Genomic DNA, 14,876 nt, shown 5'->3' with positions numbered 1-14,876 from the left:
CCTACCACTCCACCACCACCGTGGGGCCCTGTATCTTGCTGTAGTTACAGCCACACTTCCCAGATTATGACCTGAACACAGAATGGTGACCATCTCCTACATTCATTCAGATATTTATTGAACACCTACTGTGTAGCAGACACTATTCTAAATGGTTTAGATACATCAGTGAACAAATGAGACAAAGGTTCTTGCCCCTGTGGAGCCCCCATTCTGGTGGGAGAAACAGAACAAGATAATTAAGTGCATATGAAGAGGTGAGAAGAGAAAAGGGCAGGTTATCAGAAATGCAAGACAAGGGGTAGGGTGGTAGGAAGGTGACATTTGAGAAAAGACTTAGAGGTGACAGTCACATGTTTATCTGGGGGAAGTTTCCCAGCAGAGCACTTATGCAAAGGCCCTGAGGGCGGCCAAGCCTGAAATGTTCAAAGGGCAGGAAGGAGGCCATATGGCTGGAAACATGGAATGGAATGAGGTCAGTGCAGTAATAGTGAGGTGGGTGCCCACATAGCCCAGGGCTTTGAAGGGTACTGCAAGGACTTTGGCTCTGAGATGATGTGCCTTTGCCCACTCAGTTTTAGACAGAGAAGTAACATATATGTTGACTTGTGTATTTAAAAGGATCCCTCTGACTGTTGTACTAAGGACACAATCAGGTGGGAGCAATGAGGGCAGGGAGGTGTCTGCTTCAGGAATCCAGGGAAGTGATGGCAGCTTGTGCTGCATTTGGTAATGGGAGGTGGTGAGGGGCAGCTGGATTATGGATATGTTTTGAAGATGAGTCCATACTATTTCCTAATGCACTGGATACTGAGTGTGAGAAAAGAGGGGCCAAGGAGGCTCTAAGGTCTTTGGCTTGAGCATCTGGAAGAATGGAACAGCCTGAGTTGGGGAGGGCTGAAGGTGGAGCAGTTTTAGGACAAGAGTAGGAGCTCAGCTCTGAACGTGGGAAGATAGATGTTTTAACACACCATTATAGAGATTTCAGGTAGACAATGACATGCAAGTCTGGAAGAGAAGTCTGGAGATTGAATTCCAGAAGTTGAGTACTCTCCATAGTAGCTGTTGCTATTTTTCCAGATCTGTGACTCACAATGAATCATCCACTGCTGTCTCACTCACTCTGAATGATGTCTTAAACGTGTAACTTAAGTACTTTGTAGTTCTGTTAAGTCTGTCTTTGTGGATTAACAGTGTGCTTTGTATTGAAAGAGTGCTAGTTTAATTTTTAACATTGTACCTTGACTGTTTCCTAGGAGTTCAGATAATGAAAATGAGAATGCTTAAGATATTGATGGCAGCATGACCCAGACATCACTGAAAACCCAGACTAGATGATTATGTTATTTTAATGACAAACGGGAGGACACGTATAACTGAATTAGGAAAGTTAGTAACCAGAACAGAACATAGTATGTATATAATAAGCAAAAAAGAATTTGGGGTTGTGCATGATGCAAAGGTATATATGAAAGTGCATATGGAGGCTGAATCTCACAAGTTCAGGATAAGAGAGGCAAGTACTTCTAAATCTATCAAAAGTGGAGGGTTTTTGTTGTTTTCTTGTCTCCTCCAAAGACACCCAATGCACAGTTGAACACTGCAGCCACTCACTTAGCCTGGGCACAACACCCGAACAGGCATGCACCATTGAAGCGTATACTGCTCCCCTAATGCACTATGAAAATAACCATCCTTACATTTCCTGATTCAGATTGCAACTAAACTGTCCTGTGGGCTAACAAGAGGGGGATTTATAATAACAGATGTGTTGACTCGCTACAATGCACAGCCAATTCTGTCAGGTCTCACCAATGGTTGTGATCTCTACAATTATTTAGCTGTAGCACAGCAGCCACGACAAATGGTCCCCACAGCTCTTAGGTTCTTTGACTGGCAAAATGGAGCTTCAGATCATCGTAATTCCTATGAAAACTGTACTGCAGAAAACAAGATTGCTTATCTCTTATACAAATACAAACTAGACTTTGCTTATTTATCTGCATGTTTGGCAGACAATGCAAAGTACCTTTTTGGCAAATCCCATTCAGCCTTTAAGTTTCTTACCAAGGAAAATGCCATCATCTTACTTCTGATTATGTCCTGGACATCTGGTGTCCAACACTACAAAAAAGGGATGTAATTTTCTTACCTGTGCCGCTAAAGTGTCCATAATGTGCATTCTGGTCACTCTTCCATTGTGTTAAAATGTACAGATGAATTTAAAGAGATCTTTCACTTTTGTCACTTTTATTACACAAAGTTCACTTTGACTTGCAGCTTTACTCCCGGCAAGCCCTTATCATGCTGATTCCTGGTGTCAGTCCTATGTGATGACATCCAGCCCAATAGCCTCATAACAAAAGCACTGAATGTGGAATAATTAGGATATTCAGTTTTATTACTAAATAAACGAACAACATCCTAAAGATAGCAGGCAGTTTAGCAAATTATTACTGGAAAAAGAAACAAAAAGCAAAACCATTTCACTGTATCAACAGAAATTTTTTTCATATAAGAAGTATCCACTTTAATTAGTACTAATGTATGTACGTTCTTCTTTTTTAAAGTCTTTATGTAGCTTAAGAATATACATACTTCCCTGGCCTATGGACTTGTGTCCTGCTGGTCATAGGTTCTTTGGGGTTGTTCTGTTTCTCCGTTTTTTGGATGTGCATCTCCCCCTTCTCCTCAGCACCTCCTGCAGTGGCGTCATGGTCATCGAGGGGTACCTTCGGTGGCGCATCCTGGGGAGCAGAGGATTTGCTCTGGGACTATCCAGCCATGCGCTGCGAGGGCAGCTCCACTGGCAGTGCCCAGGCCTTGCCCTTGGAGGGCAAGTGCCCTTATTTTAGAAACTTTCCAAATCCCTGGCATTTTTGCTGCTGCTTAACACTTGTCAGTGACATTCTTTCCTTTGTCCAGCTGATCTGACACATCATACACCCCATAATTTTTGGGCCATCAAAGAATTTGACTTATATGGATCTGACCTTGTTTCATAGGTCACTAGCCCACTGGCAAATATTTATGGGTTTAAAAAGAAACAGTATTATGACATTCACATGCTTCCCAGACTCTGAAAACTGTATCATCAGGGGCTTTAGCATAGGTTCAACAGTTTCAGAACTTTATTTCCAAGCAGATTAATATTATAACACAGTCAACCAAAATTGAGGAATTCCACCAGAGCAGTAGTTTCTAACCCTTGGCTGCATATTGAAGTAGATTTTAAAATCAGTATTCAAATATCAAAACACCAGGGTCTGGGTCTCACCCCGGAGATTCTGGTTTAATTGGCCCAGGGTGTAGCATCAGGACTTTTAAAGCCGCATACTTCATGGTAGAACCCAGCTTATTCAAGATAATTCATTTCTTTAGAGAATCTGACTTCTATTTGTGCGTTTTTGACAGTATGCTGAAGGTACTGACTGAAATGAAATATTTATCATTAGAGTGATTATCCCTATCAACAAAGTCAGTATGTTCAATGGCAAGCCCCAAATCCTCAATTCAACCATCGAAGGTGAAGTGGAGACATGCTCTTCCCTGGTTACCAGACCCCACCTCCTCGCCACCCCACTCCTCTGACTGGCACATTCTGCCTCCTCAGAATCCTGAGTGGTGTCAGCTCACTGAACCTCTCCGGCATCTGCACGCATTGCCCAGCACTGCCTCCTAGTCCCCACCCCCACCAATACTTCCCCAGCCTCGAGGCACACCACTTCCAGTTGTTGTAGGTAACCTTTCTTTGTGAACTGAGTCAAGCATTTTGAAAGCATCCTTGTTATCACACTACCTGTGCAAGTGGTGGCTGTGGTAGGATGCAGTGATGGGTGGGAACCGTGACAGGTAGCCAAGTGGTCAGGATGATGGTGGCAGCTGAGGCCACAGTGGATGTGACAGCAGGTGGTGGCCACTGAAGTGAATAGCCACAGGGTGGCTACCAATGAAGTGAACCCCATGGGTGACAACAGCTGAGGCAGCTTCCTCTCCACAAAGCCCACTCTGCCTGTGTGTCTGGCAAACAAGAAGTGGCAGGAAATTGAAACCCCAGGCCCCTAAGTAGCCCTCCACCAAATGACTGACAGAAGTGTATATAAAAACCCTCAGCTCTTGAGGAGGAAGCATGTTCTCCACTGCTTCCCAGCGTCACCAGAGAATGAAGCCTGCCCACAGTGACAACTGGCCAGATGGTGTACCTTGGATGCTCCACTTTCCCTGTCCCATCACATTTCCCTCTGCCCTACAAATGCTTTTGGGGATTATCTCCCAAACCCTTGTCTTAAAGTCTATTTCTGGGGGAACCCAAGCTAAGATCATACATCATAAACTAAGGATTATGACTCAAGCACATGAGGCACAGAAACTGACCACAGGCCGATCCATTAAGTCTCAACCACCTATTTCAGAAGATTGAAATCATTGATGTTCTTAACCCAACTGCAATTAGGCAAGGTAATTAGAAAAATCCCCATACGTCTAGAAATTAAGAAATACAATTTTAAACTTCTAAAGAATCCAAGATCCATGAAAAAAAGCAGTAACAAAGTTATGCTTTGTGGGAAATTAAAATACATAAATTAGAAAAGAAAAAAGGCTGAAAATCAGAGAGCTAGATCCATTTCAAAAAGGTAGAAAACAGATTAAATCCAAAGAAACTATAAAGAAGAGAATTAAAGACAAATATAGAGAGCACTGACAAAACCACAGCAGTTTCTGTGATTAACAAAACTGATAAGCCCATCAAGACTCATCAAGAGAAAAAGGAAGAGGACACAAATAACCAATGTCAGAAATGAAAAAGGGGTTTTCACTACAGTCCATAGGTCTTAAAAGACAATGAGGATATTATAAACAAATTTATGGCAACTTGAAGATCCAGATCATGTGAAAAATTCCTTGGAAAATACAATTTGCGAAAACAAAGGGATTGAAACTACTGTTTTTATGGTAGTTTAAATATGAGCAAAAATTCTTTGCAGCCAAATGCCATCAAGAGGTTGAGTCTCCCTACCATTTGATCTGGGTTGGCCCCATGACTTGCTGTCACAATAAAACATGGTAAAAACAATGACACTGAAGTTACCATTTTTGCTCTCTTAAACCCGAGACCACCACATAAGAAAGCTGGTCTAGCTTGGTGAAGAGGCCACTCAGTGATGTTCTAAAACAGTCTCACCTGTTTTGTGTTATCACACTTTTTTTTTTACAACTAGAACCTCACTCAAGTTCACTCAAGCAAAGAGGGGTTGGCTGAAAACAGTAATCAATCCACAACCCAAGGAGAGTGGAGCTGGACACAGAAAGCCCCGACCCCAGCAAACCTTTCTGGCACTGGAGGATCTGACCACTACCTGGTTTCCTCCTGGTTTTGGCCACATGGCATATGAGGCTCCTGCAATCCTGAATGCACAAAACTTCCACTTTAGCTCCCAAATGACAACTTCCTTTGTCCTCAAGATCAAATCTCCAGGAGAGACTGTCTCATTCCTCCAAGCCAAAGCACAAGCCCTAGGTTTTAAATGGCCAGTCCAGTCAGCACTGCCCACCTCCTGGAGGCATGGAGGAGCCACCTGTCTGGAAATCCAGAGTGGAAACAGACCACGGGCATGCTCAGCTCAGCCCTCTGGGACCCCTCTCCTGCATGCCTGCCTGTCCACCTTCTCACTTTTTAAGACGTGGCCCTACTGGGGCCTGTGATCGACCAGTTGTGCCCAGGGAAAGGGAAGCAGCCACTGTTGGGCCCCACCCAGATCGAAGCAGCACTCTCTTCCAGGTGATCACTGCTGACTTGATGGTTGCTTAGGACTGTCTTCTCACAGCAGGAGGGCACTTGACACACAGGGCAGGCAGAAGTGCTTGACCATCAATGCCAGTGAAAAGCTCTCAATGACGGGTGGGGGGACCATAACCCCAACTTCATTGCTCCCTGGATAGCGAAACTGAGGTATGTGGCAGAAGTCCCCAGTGGGACTGAGTCCCAGCTGCTCAGTGGTAACTGGCTTGATAACGTGCCTTTTATTGATGGCCCTCCTGTCTCCTCTCTCCACTGCCCTCTCAATGTTTCTGGAATCACATTTCAAATATACTTTCTGCACTCAAATTCTCAAGGTTGCATTCTGGAAGAATGCAAACCAAGACAGAAGTGCAGTGAGATGCTAAATCACATCTTTCAATGCAGCTGCTTTCAATAATGAAGACAGTATTCTCATCTCCATTGCCTCCTGCCCGTCTACTGTCCTCCAGCTCTAAGCTCAGGAGGAAAAGAGGTGTTATTTATTGCCCCCTAAGCCTCACGCAAACCCTTAACAAAGACTTGGTAAATGCTAGAGTAGAAGGCGAAAAGCCATTCCCCACATCCCTGCAGCAAGAGACAGGAAATTGCTATTGGCAGGGTTCACAAGGGAAGAGGGTCACCTTAGCCCTGGTGATCAGGCCTTTCCTTGGCACAGCAGGTGAAGCAGGGAACAAAGGAATAGGGTTTCTGACCCAGGTGCCCCCCCCAGGTGCTGAAGGCAGGAATCAAAGCCTGGTATACACTCTTTATTAATGTTGAGTCCTGATGTCCAGAGAAGCAAGGCTCACATTCAGGGCCCTCAGGACTCCATGTGTCCACATGGAGGTGCAGGCATCAAGTGGCCAGTCGCTTGTGTCCAGTTTCCTATGCTCCAGAGTCCTCAAGAGGCAGGAAGTGGCTGTGCCTGTGGAAAAAACCCATCAATACCTACAAGCCCCTCTTCTGTGCCCGGCCCTGGGACCACTGCTGGGGAGACCATGCAGACACAGCAGAGGCTGCCCTCACAGAGCTGATAGTCTTGGGGGAGAGGGGGTCAGGTGATGATCTTGGTCATCTGCCATGTGAACACATGGGATGCAGTGCACTGCCACTGGGAGCAGGGCAGGCAGCATTTGCTGTATTTACAGAGTACCTGCTGTGTGCCCAGCACTGTTACAGGCACTGGGGAACCAGAATGGGACACAGCAGGCTCAAATCTATGGCTCGAGGGAGGAACAGACAACAAATAGACAAAAATATATCAAAGGATAAATTTTATGAAAAAAAAATAAATCAGGGTAAAGAGCAGAGGTGTGTGTGTAGGGGGAAGTACAAGTATCACTTTAAATCGTTAGCTATGTTAACACGTCTTTATACTGTTTTATGAGATGAAACTGTGGGTATGCTATTTTGTATAACAGAGAACAGAGGAGGCCAGGCCTGACTCTCCCCCAGTCAGGGAGGGAATGTTTCAACTGGGATGCCATCACCAGGAAGGAGGAGGCTGGTAAGGAGCTGGGTGTGCCGTTAATTACTCAGCACACTCAGGAGCTGTAACATGGTTTTAAAGGGGAGAGATGTGACCTACTTCCATTTTTAAAAGCTCCTTTGGCTGCCAGGAGAGAGCAGACTTGGGGGGACAGGGGTGGCCACAGGAAGACCAGGGAGAGGCTGGTTACTTGTTCAGGGAGGGAAGGAGCAACTGGCCCCTAGATGGGCCAGTTTACTGTGTAGATGCCCAAAACTTAAAACATGTAACTAAAAAACAACCTAACAGTATGCAGTCATTAGTGAGGATTTTCTGAGAATCAAAAGTCCTTCCTGCTGGCCTCAACTCCTGCGGCCTGAACATTTCACTTAGCCTTGCCTTGGATTTTTTTTTTTTAACCAATCACTCTAGGCCTGGTGGAAGGTCATCTCCCCAATCTCCTCTGAAACAGACAATGACGGGGGGCAGTTAAGATGCACACCACGATGGAGGGAGCCCAGGGACCCTGGGAGCCTGAAGATGGGGATGGGCCATCAGGTGGGCTTTTCTGAGGGAGGTGGCATCTAAGCTGGAATAGGAATTAGCCAGATGTACTAGGAAGGGCAGTCTAGGCAAGAGGAAAACAGCTGGACAACAGCCTGGGAGCAGGAGAGACAAACAGTTGAGTATCTGCATGTTCATTAGGACTGGAACACAGAATTTGAAGTGGGAAGTAGGGTGTGGTGGGACCAGAGGCCCCATCCTGCAGGATCCTATAGGCTGTGCCAGAATTCAGAGTTGGCCTGCTTAAGGCAAGGAGCCATGGAAAGGTTTAAGTAAAACAATATGGTCAGATTTCCTTTGGAATCACTCTAGGACCATCAAAGAGAATGGACTGAAAGGGGTTAGGATAGAGCACAGAGGCCCAAGAGGAGGCTTTTTGTCTGGGTGCAAGAAGGGAAATGGGGCCATACAGACAGAAGGACAAATGAGAGAGTGTACAGAAGGAGCTAGTGAAATATGTGACTTTTGCCTGTGGAGCTCACAGTCCAGTCGGGAAGACAGGAAACATCTAAACCAGCATTTCTCAACCTTTTTTCATTAATGACCCCTCTCAAGGAGTTTTTTGAGACATTTTTTTTTAATTATGCCCATCCGTGAAAATTTAATACCAGTCATACTGTTTATCTGTTTACATACTGTATGCACTAAAAAGAGTAAGACTTTTTGCCCCATCCTCACCTGTTCTGCCACTAGTTGAGGGGCAGTGAGGAAGGGAAAGAGGGAGTGGGTAAGGGAGATGGGAGAGGTCAGCTTGGGGAGAACCGAGAACCCAGCAAGGATCAGGGATTTTGTTCTCAGTGAGAATGGGAAGCTCCTGAAAAGCTTTAAGCAAAGGTGTACTGTGACTTGTTTTCGGTTCTTAAATCTCTTGTCGCTGTATGGACACAAGGTAAGAGGGGATTTAGGAAGACCAGGAACAAGTATCAGGGAGGTGAAGGGACAAGGGAGGTGGCTGGACTGTAGTGGCTGCGGAAGGAGCAAGAGGTGATCCCATCCTGAATTCTGGATGCAGGGTGAAGGCCTGCATGCCTGCATGGGGGAAGGTGGGGCTGAGGAGTCAAAGTTCCTCAGTGAGCCACCAGAACGATTGAGGGCTAAGGTGAACTGGTGAGCACCCCCACTTACCTCCACAGTTGAGGGTGAGCGTGGCAGCTGCACTTGCTCAGCACACTGCAGGAAGCGGTGCACGTGCTCTGCACAGTTGCCCACTGCTGCCTCATTCTGTCGGAGACACTCCTCAAAGGCCTCAAAAGGCTCAGCACAGGCCTGGCGGATCTGACGGATGACTGGGCTGTGGGGGGGAGGGCACTGCAGGCATTCAGACCCCCCACTCAACTCTCCACCCCGACAGTCCCGAACTTGCCCACACTCACTGGGAGGACGTGCACTGTGCAATGCTCATCTTAAGGTGGTGACAGTCCCGCTGCCATGACTCAGGCTTGGCTGCCACACACTGGCCATACTGCTCCAGCTCCCGGCCACAGTAGCGAGCAGTGATCTCCAGGGCTGCCTGCCTGTGAGACATGACAGACTAAGGATAGTTTCAGGCAGCAGACAAGAAAGGGGGTTCTGATGGAGATCTGGGGAAGGGGAACTAGGGATCTTGGGCAGACCTGGGTCTCTGAAGGATCCTGGAACAGGACTAGGGAGGTGTAAAGGTAAGACATGAGCCCTGGGGGTTATGGAGCAGGCTGGGGCTTCTGGGGAGACAACATAAGTTCTTAAAAAAAAAGAATAATTCTAAGGCAGAATTATTGGGAGTCCTGGTAAGAAGGGTCTTAGTGTCCAGGCATATCCCAGTAGGGCATTAGAAATAAGATGTGGAATTCTAGGAAAGAACATGGGGGCGCTAAATGGGCTTAGAGGTCCTAAAAGTGAAGTTTAAAAGTCCAAGAAGTGGGGTTTTGGGTACAGTGGAAGTGTGTCATGACTAGAAAGTCTTAGACATAAGGCCTGAGGACCTGAGGCCCTAGGTTGGGTTTGGTGGGTCTCGGAGTCCTAGGGACATGATCCGGGTGTCCTGGGTGAGGCTGGATGGAGCTCTGGAGGCGTGAGGGTGGCAGGAGGGGGTCTTGTAAGTAAGCTCTCGGGAATAATGTCTGGAAATCCGGAGTGGAATCAGAACAAATCTGCGGCCCTACTGGAGAGGTCTTGGGGTACTGAGCAAACCTGAAAGGCTCAAAAGGTAAGGTTAGGTGAACCTGGGAGAGGAACCTGGAGCTATCAGGACAGGGCGGTTCTAGAAGTCCTAACGGTCCTGCGACCAGTCTAGAGTCTTAGGGTTGCAGGGTGCGGGCCCGGGCCAGGTGTCCTGCGGGCAGGGCCGGGGCGTTGAGAAAGCGGACCTGGAAGTCCACGGTTACGAGACGAGGGGCGGAGTGTGAACGCTCAGAGGGCGGGCCTGGAAGCGCGGAGGAGTGTGCCTTGTGAGGACAGCGCTGAATCCTAAAGAACCGGCTCTCCGAGGAGCAGGAAGGCCAATTCTTCCCGGAGTCCTAACTAGGTCCAGGTCCCTGGGGGGAGATGGCGCGGGGCAGCAGGCACGGGGTAGGCGCTCCCGCTACTCACATCTCGAGGCCGGCGCCGGTGGGGCTCAGACACAAAGGGGCGCTCCGCCTCTTCCAGTGTCAGGTTGGCCCGGGAGCGTTTCTGCCGACGGCAGAGCAGACCGGCAGCCCCATTCCTGTCAGGCTCAACCTGTCATGGCGGCGCCCTGCCTCACCTTCCGGCCGCGTCCAGCAATGGCGGCGCCCTCGTAACCAGCCCGGCCCCAGTCCGCTATTTCCGGTTTCCGGCACGTCCGGAACTCACCGGAAGTAAGTCAGAGGAAGTACGGTGGTGGCGCGACCTTAAAGTGAGTGTACCGCTGAGGCGCGCGGCAACGCCTGCGGCTGGGCCCCAGCACGAGCGCTCCTGCCCACCCGCCTGGAGCTGGCAGGAGCGGCCGCTGGGGCCCTCAACGTGCCATCGGCCGCAGCTCGGTTGGGCGTTGTAGGTGCGGGTGTCCGGGCGTGGGGCCTGAGCGCCAGCCCGGGGAAGCGAGGTGCCGCCCTAGTCGCGCATGCGCTCACTGTCCTCCGGGGAAACTGGTCCGTGCGTGCGCAGCCGGCAGGGGGCGATGTCGCCCCAGGAGCGGATCCTATCGGGCCTCTGGCCGAGCTACTCCACCTGGCCCAAGCTCTGATGCCAGCTTTAATCTCGGCCCCATGCTCGCGGGCCGATGCAGCTCTTTGCAATCGTGCCAGAGTGCTGTTTGCACCTAGACCTGGGGACGGGGGCGGTTCCGTCGCGAGGCTGCCGGTTAGAAAGCCGAGCATCAGTCCTGCCGTCCAGTGTGCGGAGCGCGTCTCACACTCAAAACCGTAGCGTTTAGAGGAACGAGTTATTTGTGAATGAGTGACAACTGCTTAGAGTCTCTGCGCGTCTGTGAAACGAGGACGATAACAGTCACATCCTTGTACTTGTGAACAGTTTGCTATCCGACCCCTCAGGAGTTCGGGTGAGAGTGTCCCGGGAGGCTGTCACCAACACCTGCCCTGGTTGGCTCTCGACGTCTGATGATTGCACCCCAGCCATCTGCACCGACCTCCGATGACGCGAGGAAGTTTGAAGCCATGAGCACTGAAGGAAAGCTTTTCACCCCAAGGCTTCTTGTGTCCTTCCTGCAAAAATCTTTAAGAGTGGTTTTGGTGGGAGAAGAGGGGAAGGGACCATCAACAAGGACAGAGGACTCTGGCTTGAAATGTGGGCTGATCCTCACATTTTCTTCTGGGAAAGTGAAATCTCAACCTGTCCCATGCCTTCTACTCGAGTCTTAACTCAAAGTCTCTGTGATGGACCTCCTTAAGAGAAGGGGTTCTAACCTCTGGATTTGTAAGTAGGTACAATGAAGGCCCCGGCAGGGACACTTTGCTGGGAATGTGAGAGCCATGCCCCCCAACTTCTAGTTGCCTTTTGGCCTGTGGCTCAGAAGTGTAACTAACTTCCTCTCTAGGGACTGAATGTTAGAGAGATTTAAGGGATCATGGGGTTTGGAGTGAAACAGACCTGGGTTTGGATGGGAGATTTTGGGCAGCCTACTTCGGCTGTCTGGGTTTCGGTGTCCTCTGTGACAGCTGCTTCAGGACACTCTTGAGAGAAGAAACTGGGATGACATGCCGAGCACCTGGTGTGGAGCACTTTGTGCTTTCCCTTTCTGTCCTTAGCAGAGCTTGTTACTTGTGTGTGTGTGTGCTTATTTTCTTCTTACTTCAAAACCCCGGAACCTCCTGAGGGAAGGGGTCTTGTACCTATCTCACAGACACTGCTGGATCCCCCCAGCACAGTGTGGGGCCTGGCAGAGTCCTGATGGGATGAACCAAACAGTATTGTGTGAGGGTCAGATGAGATCCAGTCATTCACTGGCATGATACTTACTAAGTGCCAGGAGCTTTTTTAGCTGCTGGGGAAGCAGCAGCTGAGAATGAAACAGACAAAAAATTAAACTGTTAATAAAATGATGAAAGAAGACAATTTAGGTGATACTTTATTTAACACTACATGAAGAGACAGAGAATGGCAGAAACTCTGGGGCGGAAGGCAGGAAGCTTTTATAGGCCAAAGAATAAAGACCAAGGAAGAGAAAAATAGAAAATATCTGATGGGCTAGGGCCATACCGTCAGCTTTTGGGGTGAGAAGAAGCCCAGGTTGGCTTGGCATTTGGGAATTGTCTGGCTGGATATCCTGCGCTCCTGGTCAAGGGGAAGGTCACAGGCGTGAGAGTGACCTGGGTTTGGTCGCCTTCCTTGGCACCCAGGCAGGGTGGCGCCGCATAACACTTGTGGGAGAGGCAGGCAATATCAAAGTAAACAAGCACTGAATTAGTGGTGAGTGCTGAAGACAGCGTGCAACCTGGGAAGGAAATAGGAAGCGTCAAGAGAGTGGCAATATTTGGTAGTGTCCAGGGAAAGTGTGAAATTATGATTGCAATAAGCAATACATTTGGTCTTCATCCCCATTTCTGGCACAGAGCTCCCCAAACCCTTGGAATTCAGAATGAGAGCTGAGAGTGACAAAAGGGTCTTGTTAGGTGAGGTACCTTTTGGATCCACCTAAGGATGGGGGCTGGTTGCCAGGAGAAGCAACTGTTACCAGCAGACACTTAGAACAGGGTCCTCAGTCCTTGTCTTTATTAAAATAATTTAACACCAGGACTTAGGAGTATTCAAGCAAGCCATGCACTTTATTACAGAAGTAAGGAAACAAACACCTTAACAGACCAAGGTGAGCTGCTCAAGAGAGTCAGCCCCGAGAAGAATCAGGGTGGCTCCCATTATGGGAGCGAAAATGTTTATTCATTAGTTATTAAGTCACCTAGCACGAGTAGGGAGGGTTTCAGTTAGCACACGTCCAGTCAGATTACATACATACATGTATGTGGCAGTGTTATCTCACGTAGTGTTAGCATTATAAAGTCTTTATGGAGGCAGGGGGTACATATAGTAGTATAATGAGGGAGAAGCAACTGTAGACGCCAGATATACCTTACGTGCATGTCACATAAGTTGTGTTTTGGTCCATTGATTATCTGGCCAAGGGGTCTCTAAATTTAGGACACAGTGGCTATAAAACTTGTTAAGACAGTAGGTTCACATGAAAAGATGTATCGGGGCCTTACAGAGCCAGTGGTGCATGGAACAGGCTAAGTATATATACAGTGGGTGATGGTAGAATCACAGGAGGTGAGAATCCTGGCCATAAAACTTCCAAATTTCCCTATGGTACTCCAAGCAGGGAATATCAGATTTGATGAGGAGCAGGGAGTGTGTGTGTGATGGGGTGGGTGGGAGGGAGGAGACACTTGTGGAATGTGACAGACCTGGATGGAGATGCTGTGCAGTGCTTCCATCCCTGGCCAGACAGGGCCTCTTATCTGGCAGCACAGAAACGACTCTGATCAGGTGATCTGAGTCCTGGCCTTCCATCCCCTGAAGAGGCTGTGTGGTGGATGTGCTTTCCTCCTGAGGGTATGAGATGGGCACTGTAGACTAGGAGGGTCTCTTGGACTCCCAGGGGCTCCTTTCCCCTCAGGTGGCTTCACCTGCCACCTTCAACTCCTGGGTTGTTCCTTCCTACCTTTTCTGGGAGCTCCACTCTCCAGATCTTAGGTTTATAGGGCATGCTGGGGTAGGAGGCAAATCCTGAGGAGCCCAATACCTGTAATCTCAAGTATGAGGTCAGCAGCTACGTTCTCTTTTTCTCACTAGCCAGGTGGCAACTGACAGAACTTCAGGACCACCCTCCCCTGCAAGTAATGGCACAGGAAGTTATTAGAGGAAACCAGATGCTTTGAGGGCATCTCCTGGCCCCCCTTAACTTAAAAAAGGAAAAATGAACAATTTCCTTTAAGTTTAGCCTCCATTTTTCTCACCAGTATCTCCTGGGACCGCCTCCCAGGTTTATTCTTTTTTTTTTTTTTTTTCTCATTCAATGTTTATTATAGCCAATTGTAATCATTACTTAGATCTGTTTTATCAGTAGAGGTTTCAAAATGGTGAGTTTTCTAATTCTACATTTTTATTCCTTCTGCATTTAACAGTTGGGATTTTTATATAACAAAATTTTCTTTATTTAACTATTCGGTTATCCTGAAATGCAATTCTTTTGGGAGAGACAGAATAACTCCTTGATTCTTTCCTTTTTGTCAAGTTTTTGAATGATGAGTTGGTGTTCTAGCAACTTCCAAAGATAGTTCCAAAGGTAACCAGTGAAGTCCTAAAAAAATTTCTGTATCACTATGAACTTGTACACTGTACTTGAAGCTTTGCAGTCCATCATATCATTACTGTCTTTGGTGCTCAAATTCTACCATCACTGGCCAGTATGAGCACCTTTAGGTCGGTTCTTGTACCCTTTTAACATGATCCCAATAGTCTCTTATATTTCTGTTGTTTTTTGGCACATGAGGTGCTCCATGCTCATCTTGTATTTTTTCTATCCTAGGCATGGCATTGACCATTTTTTTTTTTGAGAATATTATTTTTTATTGAAGGGTAGTTGACACACAGTATTACATTACATTAGTT

The 14,876-nt window shown here is 47.8% G+C and overlaps 1 protein-coding gene and 1 long non-coding RNA gene across 3 annotated transcripts; one reads left to right on the top strand and one right to left on the bottom strand.

Moving 5' to 3' along the window:
- Window positions 1–6,531: 6,531 nt before the first annotated feature.
- CHCHD5 (coiled-coil-helix-coiled-coil-helix domain containing 5) lies at window positions 6,532–10,517 on the bottom strand. The gene is made up of 4 exons (XM_036905046.2): window positions 10,380–10,517; window positions 9,185–9,325; window positions 8,937–9,102; window positions 6,532–6,704 (listed from the first exon to the last, which is right to left on the bottom strand). Coding segments are annotated over exons 1-4 (333 nt in total). The 5' UTR covers window positions 10,382–10,517; the 3' UTR covers window positions 6,532–6,680.
- Window positions 9,196–13,483, top strand: LOC130682544 (uncharacterized). 2 transcript variants are annotated; one of them, XR_008995758.1, is made up of 3 exons: window positions 9,196–9,327; window positions 10,388–10,627; window positions 11,303–13,483. It is a non-coding gene; the product is annotated as an uncharacterized LOC130682544 (long non-coding RNA). The 2 variants fall into 2 exon arrangements; XR_008995757.1 differs by having other exon boundaries at window positions 11,283–13,483.
- The last annotated feature ends 1,393 nt before the right edge of the window (window positions 13,484–14,876 follow it).

Source organism: Manis pentadactyla, chromosome 2, assembly GCF_030020395.1.
Source record: "Manis pentadactyla isolate mManPen7 chromosome 2, mManPen7.hap1, whole genome shotgun sequence".
NCBI classification, from domain to species: Eukaryota; Metazoa; Chordata; class Mammalia; order Pholidota; family Manidae; genus Manis; species Manis pentadactyla.
The sequence above is the reverse complement of the archived record's forward strand: the minus strand, read 5'-3'. Positions and strand labels throughout refer to the sequence as shown.